Raw genomic sequence first — 9,032 nt, forward strand, 5'->3', positions numbered from 1 at the left:
ATATGCAAAACATTGTTCTTCATTATTTTCCATCAAAAAAACCACCACCCAGCTAAATGTAACATGTAGAAAATTCTTCATACACATCTTGTTGTTTCTAGATTATTCAATTAAACGTTATGACGAAAGTCTATCTCTATCTCTCGTTTGTTTTTCTTCCGTCCGTTTTCTCGCTTTTTCTTCGAAAAATTATTTCAATTTCTGTGTCCAACTGTGTTTCTGGTTTCAACATTTTCAGCTTCCTAATGTTTTTCTTTTTCAGAAGTCATCCTGATCATGAAAACTAGCTCCATCCACTGACAGCAAATTGGGAAAAACAAAGGTTTGTGTGCTATTTGTTGTTCCATTAGTTCTCCATCGTTCCCAATTATTATTCTGAGAACGTGCTGGGCTAGAAAGAGCAAAAATTGTCGGACATGATGAGAAGGGCCTGAAGATTTATGCCGCTTTCTATATCACTAAAAAAGGCAGGGAAAAAGGGAAAAGACACTTGAATTTGCTCCGTGACTCTTGAGGAGAAGCGCATATCCACTTGAATTCGACAAAACTCCTAGAATCTCATTTTTTTCGAGGAATGGAATTTTATTAACCTTAGTCGTTAGGTGTCATGATGAAATCGGAGGATTTGAGGAGTGGAGAAGAGTGAGGAGAACATGTTGTTCCCTCTTTACTCATATTTTTTGTGAGTGCGATCGAAAAGGTACCGTCGTGTTTTGCTGTTTTTTTCAGTGTTTTCAATTTCAATTTTAAACCTCAATGGTTTCAATAATCACATTGAAACAAAAAACAACTACATACCAACAAAAATTTTGAGAACAAAAGAATTGGTGTAGTCAAGCCATTGACCATTTTCAGCCAACCGGTTTACTCATTTGACTCTCTTTATTTTTTATTTGAAAATTAAATTTTTAGATAATTCAGCATATTCAACTAATACCAGTTTTGAATTGCAACAAAGCAGAAAGTACTTAAAAACAGAATTCATTTTCCTCTGTTCTTATTTTGCTGCCATTTAGAAGTAGAGGTCCACAAACTTGGCAAATCTTCTAAAATTTGAAAGCATCTGCTTTCAGTTAACCTGCAACTTCCGGGAATCAAATGTCTGCAAAGAGAGTTACACTATGAAATCATCCAGTTTCGTTTTTAGTTCCACGTAGTTCGCCTATCCCCCCGCATACCACTTTACATAACACCGAATGACTAGTTCTTCTAGACCCATTTTTGCATATTTCTTGAGTTTTGAGTCCCAACCTGAATCCCGAACGTTATTTTAAAACTTTCTATTCTATGTGTTTTCTTTATCCTATTTTTCTTTCAGCTACTCCTCTTCTTCTTCATCTTTGAACTTTTTCTCACCGCCCAATCTCAGTGTGTTATTTTTGGGGAGCCCCCCGTTGACTCCTGAATAACAGTGTGAAAACTGAGCAATGGCAGTGTCTCACCATTTGTGTCAATTTCTACGGAAAAACGAGACGATTGATTTCTCGACGTTATTGAGTCATTCGCCACGGGAAGAAGCCACTTCAAACATAAATAAGGTTAGAAAACGAATAGGCGAATAGAAAAAAGAATGAGGGATAAAAAAAGAAGAAGATTTCTTTTTTATTTTTCCCTATCTTTTATCGAACAACACGGAGTAGTACTACTGTGTCTAGAGGAGTCCAAATTCGATTTATTTATCTCGGACTTGATTATTTGATGACACAGTCGCCAATTCACGAAAAAGACAAAAAAGTGACAACGTCGGGAATAATCCAAAAAACCATTTTCAGATCACATATGCATACATTGCTCCATTTATTATCATATTCGGAATCGTTGGAGATGTCCTACTGTCGTCACTCTCACACATCCCCTACTCCGGAAGTCTTCGATTATATACACATACCTGACGTTATTGGCTATGACGGATTTAGTAAGTGGGCGCTACAGTAATCAGAAACAGGAAAAAAGATCTTCTAATAATTAAATTACTGTATTCGATCTGATAGATGCCTACCATATACGGGCTTTTTAAATACAATTATCTCGGTTAATACGAGAAATATCGAACAACTGTCAATTGATGAGATATAGGTCAGATTATGATAATTAATTTGTTAGTTGATATTTTTTGATATTTTTTCAATGAACCGAGATAATTGAGGATACAGTTCACATGGGCTCTATAAAATCAAATACACCAGGGATGTTCGGAACGGCTTTCGGAATTCCAAAGCCTCCAAAAATTCCCACCAATTTCGGAATGAAATTCCGGTCGGAATATTTCCGAAGCTTTTTCGGAACTATAGATTTTTGGGCTACAGTATGTCGCGCGAAAATTGTTTGCCGGCAGAATTACTTCCAATTCTTGCGTTTTTAAAATCGTACTGTCAATTTTTCACCTATTTTGGGCTTATTGTGATAGAAAAAAAATTGAATTTCTACTTAAATATTTGAATTTTTAAAACCAAAAAATTCCGAAATCCCGAAATGTTTAAAATCGGAATATTCCGAAATTCCGAAAAGGCCATTCCGAAAAATCTTGCGATATTCGAGTTAGCCTTTTCCACAGTTTAGATCTATGAAAAAGTGCGAGTTCCACAGTTAATCCTAATTTTAACTTCCTGTTAATTAAGCGGGATCAAAATGTGCTACGTCAGACACTAAAGAATGGTTTTTGATACTCAATTTTCGAATTTTTTCTTTAACACCTCCTTCTTCCAGCTTACACAATTCTCGGTTATACCAATGATCATGTGGTTGCTGGACATTCGCGCCTGTTCCAAGACATCAGCGTTCTTCTATGCTCACATCGGGTTTCCACTGGTAAAATTAAGATGACAAAGTCTGAAAATCAAAAATTCCTATTTCAGGCGAATGCATTAATGGGTTCTAGTGTATGGATTGTCGTTTTTCTGACACTGTCCCAGTATATGGCGGTGTGCAAGCCGTTTGCCTATGGTTTAAGGTCCCGGAAAATCTGTTATGTACTATTTGCGCTTGCTTATATGTTCAATTTCTGTATTTATGCACCATGGGCGGTTAAGAAGAATGTTCATGACATATCGGATCTGGTTCCAGAGGTAATTGTTCTATTTTTCTAAATGATCTTCATGCTCATATTGTTTCTACATTCAGAGTTTCCTGGTTTCCGTGTGCCCCTATGTCGTTTGTGACGCAAAACGACCGGATTGGTTTGTGATTTATGAAACGGCACGGGAACTCATATCCCGTATTTTCCCGTTCTTCCTTGTCGCATTTCTCAATGTCAAAATTCTCATTACGTATAGGTACAACACTAAGCTAGAATTGTAGATTACGAAAGCAACATTTTCAGAAATACCAAACGTGATAGGATGGAAAGATTGGCAAATTCTCAAAAGAAGTTCATGTTCGAAAAAAGTGAAAAAGAGGAAAAAAGATTATTCATTTTGCTATTCGCCATTGTGATTGTCTTCTTTGTGTGCACTATTCCAGCAGCTCCATTGACGATTCTAGTGGCTGACACCAAAAACAACAATGTTGGATTTCAGGTTTGAAAGCCGAAATAATAAAACAGTAAAGTCTAACTCGAAGTTTTCAGATCTTCCGAGCCGTTGTGAACCTTTTAGAATTCACCAAGTTTGCCATGAATTTCTACTTTTACTGTCTGATTAACCCGGACATTCGCAGCATTTGTGCTCACGTCATCACATGTAAGAAGATCACCAAACCGGCCCGAGTGAAGGGACAACCCACAACTCCATTGTCCATGTACACAAGGTTAGTGTTCTGAAAATAATTTTGATCAAAATACCATGTTTTCAGGTCAACGAAAAATTCCACCATCCGAGATGCTCACAAAAATGGCGAGAAGCGAGGTGGAAGTGATAGCGACTCGAAGAAGTTCGAAGATTCCAGAAATAGTTCGCTAAAGTCTGGGTAGGTTTAGAACCTTGAACATTTCTCTTCTACATTGTACCGGTGTATACAAAAACGTATTTGTGTTGCATTTCGGCTATATTGACCATTGTCAGGAGTCTGAAAATTGTCTGTCAAGTGTCTGATTACTCTGAAAACTCCGGGGGGTGTGAAACGGACCTGGATGAAAACTTTGCATTCACAGATTTTTTGAAATTCCCATTTTTTTCAGCTATTTGCTGATCTCTGAGAAGCACCAGTTTTTTCACTTTTTTCAGTGCAAGATATGGGCCAAATGGGCTGTATTTCAGAAATCGGTGAATAGTTAAAACTAAGAATTTTCGAAAATTCTGTGAATGCAACATTTTCAGTCTAGGTCTATTTTACATCCTTCAAAATTTTCAAAATGATCCGTTACGTAACAGCCAGTCTCTGAACGTTTGAAAATAGTCGAAATATACGTAAAATCACATTTTTGCTTATCTTATCGCCCTTTACTGTACATGCTCTTTAAAGTTTTTTGAAAATCAACATTTTTACTTTTTTATTCCAGAAAAGACTCTGTTCGCCGAGGTGTTCCTGCCGACACCCTAATAGAAAAATTGACAGTCATTAAGGAGAACGAATCGGTCACTTCCGAGACTGGAGACCACGTGTAAAATACGAAAATAAAACTTCTCGCGTCTCCCCTAATTATGTATTTGAAATTATTTTCCGACTACGATTAACTAAGAATAATTACGTTTCCCTTTTCCCTTCCCACTTACATCATTCCCTTTTTTTTCTCATTACCCCCCCCCCACCGACCTTTTTTGTTGTGAATGTTGTAGATACCATTGAAACACAAAAAAAAGTTCTCATACGAAAACAACTGTCATAATAATGAAAAAATGCTTGTATTATTGAAATGTGTGAAAATTTTTGAATTGAAATAAAATATGATTTTTAAAAAATATTGTAGGTTTTTGTAGTTTATCGGAACGAAGTGCAATCGGTGGAGTGGGACCTCTGGTGCACTCTCTTGTACTTAAAGTTGGAACGATGGTTGCAATGATGGTTGAGACTGTTGCTTTGGGTACTGTTGTGGTTGTTGTTGTTATTGTTGGTGGCTGTTGAAGTATCTGAAACAAGAAAAAAGTTTATATAAAAAACTGAAATTCAGTTATTACCAAAATTCACAAGACTTCGTTTAGTGGTAGGCTCTGAAGTTCCTCTTGACTGACACAGAGCTTTCTTAACATGAGATCGGTTGAAAAGGATGTAAATCCACGGGTTTAGGCAAGAATTCAAGTTGCCTAGAACTGACACATTGTTGATGAAAGCGGGACCTGAATTATTTTTGGTCAAGACTTCAAATAACCTTTCAGAGCTTAGACACACTCAAAACATCCGGCCACAAAGCTTGAATAACGTTAATTATACAGAAAGGCATCCAGAGAAAGAAGTTGCAAGCAACGATGGTGATTGTGAGGCGGACTGAAATGAAAAGTGAACATTTCTGTAATAGTACGATATAATTCATACCAGTTTGAACACGCTTTCTGTCAAACTCGGACATTTGTTGTCGGAAGCCCTTAGATTTCTTCCTGAGCTCTTCAATGTAGTTTTCGGTGGCTTCGCTGAAAAATAATCTAGGCAATTATCACGGAAAAGATAATTGTTTTCTTACGTAGACTGTTTTCCATTTTTCTTTTGACTATCCATGGCTCGAACGGACTTGTTGGATGATAAACGGACAGCTTTGCACACACAATCTGGAATTTTAGATTATTCATTACAAAATTCTAATCTAGTACTCTTACAGTAGAAAAATGCGGCGAAAATCGATGGAAGAAGCCAGGCCAAGGTGTTGAACATAATCACGTAGACGCTCTTGATGATATTTCGATTAACCCCGTAAACTGTTGAACATCTTCCGGTTTTACTGAAAAAAAAACTCATTTTCCCCTTCTCCTCACTTCATCAAATAATTTACCCATTTTTCGTCCAGACAAAAAATTGCGGAACTGAGAGGAGCAGTGCAAGGCCCCAGGCGATGGCGGCCATCCAATTTGGACGACGATATCGAGATGAGCGGAAGTGAGCCAGTGGTCGGCATATTGCCTGAGAACAAAAAAAAACATAGAGTCTATTATTATCCCGGAAGTTTAGTTTTTCAAAAATCTCCACACTTCCGTCCCTTTGATTTTCGAGTTTGACATGAATATGAAACTTGCAAATATACATAAACCTCTATGACATGTGAGATTCGAAGCTCTACGATTTCCTCCTACTCCTCGTCGTTTTTTTGCCTCTATCTTCTTCTTCTTCCTACACACAATCAAAAAACACAGGGTCCCTATGCTTGCAAAACATGTTTACATGACTTTTTGACAGGAGGGGGTCCCTCTGAATATGGATGCTTGCTCGAGCTAATATCTCTGAACTCACACTTTGAATTCATTGGATATGCACGTTTCTGGTGTTTGGGCCTCCAACCAATTACACGGAACAAAGCCATGTTCTCTACAGGTGGAATTTCAAAAGAATATCATTCAAAGAAAAAAGTTATTTGTACAATTCCACCTGCACGATATTTTCCATGATGTTTGACTCTTTTGTATTATGCTCCCCAAGTATTTTGTAGGTTGAATGAAAACAATGGTTCACCTGATAACGATCAGCACTGATTGCAACTAGAAGAAACGGGCTCGCGTACATCGGAAACATTTGAACATATCTCATGAATTTGCAGGTAAAATTTGAGCCGTAATAATTTGGGAAAGCCATCTGGAAATACAGTATATATCCATTGTTTTGATGATAGCGGACTCAATTATTTTATTTTAATTGGTTTCCACTTACCAACGTCAGAATTTCCGTGCCTAGTGAGAGAAAAACGAAGAGAAGATCGGCGACGCACGTATGGAGTATCAAAAGCTGAAAAAAAATACTTTGTAGCTAGCAGGTACAGTAACCAACCTGAACCGGGGACACACGTCGTTTCATCACACGGTTTCCTCGGAAAATCACAAAAAGAAGGAACAGATTTCCCAACAAAGAAACGGCCATGATGACGGATTGGTGAACAATCATGAAGAAAATTTGGGCAATCATTTGTTTTTTCAAAGTGTTGTTGGAGGGCTTGGAGACGTTTGAATAAGTTTGTTCGAAGAGGGAGTAGTTCGAGTAAGTGTCGTTCATACTGAAATATAACATATTGCTGAGAAAATTGTATAACTATACAAAAAAGAAGCTTATTTTTTTCATAAACAGATTTTTTCAGAAAAGAAAACTTTCAAGAATATGAGGGTCTCAAAAACTCTGAGTAGCTACAAGGACTACAAGCAATTATGGCGCGAAGCACCAAGATAGACTCATTGAGAACACTAGATTCTGTGCCCTTGTTATGTCGGGCCTTTGTTATTAGCGGGACTCATTTTCTGAGCATGCTCTCTGGTTCCTAATGAGAGATGCGGCGACAAGTCCAACAATTTTTGGGTCAGAAGGGCAAATAATGGGGATGATGCCAATCCAGAGAGAAACACTCATTTATGCAAAAATTACTAGAAAGACACTAATTCAATGTCATGGCAATAAGATTAAATTATCTATTCATCAAGTTCATCTAGAAAAAATATTTTTAAAGAAGCGGTTAAAATGGAATAGTGATCAACAAAAAAACTGCTCTATTTTTTATCAGAAGCCAATCAACGGATTTCTCGCTACTGTCCTCGAAATCTACCTTCCAGGAACAACAAATATAACTAATTTTCTGAATCCAATCAAAATAAAGCACTACTCTGAACAGCACGTCGTCAGCCATTAAATAATTTAATTTATGCAAAATTTTTCAGGCCTCAAATGAGAGCAGGTGTTTTTACTTTGGATGAAATTTAAATTCTATCGTCATTTCTATGGAAAACTGAAAATGTTGAAATTCGTGGAAAAATATTTTTAATATTGTTTTTTTGACGATGATGAGGATGAAAGTTATTAAACCAAAAAAATATATGAGTTTTCAGAACTGAAAATTCATAGAAAAATTTCCAATGAATTTTATTTCCTTTTCATAAATGGGCTGGATACAAAAACGTAGGATTGGTTACAGCCAGCTCGAAGATGTCTTCATGGACTTGACAAGCACTAAAGTCAATTCGAATTAACATTCTGAACGGGGAGCTCACCCCGACTTTTCCTCGTTTCCCCCATTTCCCATCTGCCAAGTTCTATTTCCTTTCATCTTGATTTTCTAAGAAATCATTTAAAGCGACACGAATCTAAACCAAGATTTACTAAACCATCGGAAACATTAAAATGTATCATAACCTTTTCCTAGAATTCAGCTATTCCTAGAGCACGGAGGTGTCGGATGCACCACATGGGATAGGAAGCATCAGTGTGTTCTCCTGTATCGCCAACGAATAGTTATAAATAAATGAGAGCTGAAGTTCTGAGAACAATAAAGGGGTTCCGGAAACCACCAATCAAAGAGAGAAAAGTTATTTTTGAGTGACTACTTTGTCAAAAACACACACACACACACAAAAAGGCATAGTAAGGAAAAGAACTGACCAATAAGTCCAAAAGTCGAAGCAAGTTGGTAGTGATATTTCTGTGGTCCCAAGAGTAACGAATATGTCAAGTCGTAAAGCCCTTTTTTCTAGCTCCCCAAATGAATTATAAGGATTCTCAGAAAAAGCTACAAAAAAGTCAAATATAAGTGAAACAAGAGAAAAAGGAAGACAAGGAGAACCCATTGCGAATTCGGTTTCATGATGATTAGCTCCTCGCCAAAATTATAAAACTTATCAAATGAGTTCTTTCCGGAGGACATCCTCTTTTTTTCTAAATGGTAGGATGGGGAGATGGAAGTAAGAAAGTAAGAAAAAAAACCGAAATGGAATTTTTTCCCCCATCTCTCTTTTTCTAGACACTCATCATCATCATCATCATCATCATCTCCTTATTCGTTTTTCACCATTGTTATTATTAAGCGCTGGAAATAATTTCTTTTCAGCTCATTTATTTTTTAGACAGGCAGGCACACGGCACTTAATATAGCTTTAATAGTTTTTCACTTTCTATACATAATTGGTTGAACGAGGATAATGAGATTCAGCTAAAAAATTTCAGAGACGGAATTGACGAATTGAGCGAGAGAGTTTGCA

At 36.9% G+C, this 9,032-nt stretch overlaps 2 protein-coding genes across 2 annotated transcripts; one reads left to right on the top strand and one right to left on the bottom strand.

The window, feature by feature from the left end:
• Window positions 1-1,427: 1,427 nt before the first annotated feature.
• Window positions 1,428-4,541, top strand: CBG07661 (the record flags this gene model as incomplete). The annotated part of the gene is made up of 8 exons (XM_045240488.1): window positions 1,428-1,538; window positions 2,707-2,808; window positions 2,856-3,065; window positions 3,121-3,272; window positions 3,320-3,515; window positions 3,566-3,744; window positions 3,790-3,903; window positions 4,436-4,541. 8 exons carry the CDS (start codon window positions 1,428-1,430, stop codon window positions 4,539-4,541), a joined length of 1,170 nt encoding a protein of 389 aa, XP_045093474.1.
• A 313-nt stretch (window positions 4,542-4,854) lies between these two features.
• CBG07660 lies at window positions 4,855-7,065 on the bottom strand (the record flags this gene model as incomplete). Its single annotated transcript, XM_002645859.1, has 10 exons — window positions 4,855-5,003; window positions 5,052-5,210; window positions 5,263-5,358; window positions 5,407-5,501; window positions 5,552-5,636; window positions 5,685-5,806; window positions 5,858-5,985; window positions 6,532-6,651; window positions 6,727-6,801; window positions 6,844-7,065. 10 exons carry the CDS (start codon window positions 7,063-7,065, stop codon window positions 4,855-4,857), a joined length of 1,251 nt encoding a protein of 416 aa, XP_002645905.1.
• Window positions 7,066-9,032: the final 1,967 nt, after the last annotated feature.

The sequence above is a fragment of the Caenorhabditis briggsae genome, assembly GCF_000004555.2.
Source record: "Caenorhabditis briggsae complete genome, chrX, whole genome shotgun sequence".
Taxonomy (NCBI): Eukaryota; Metazoa; Nematoda; class Chromadorea; order Rhabditida; family Rhabditidae; genus Caenorhabditis; species Caenorhabditis briggsae.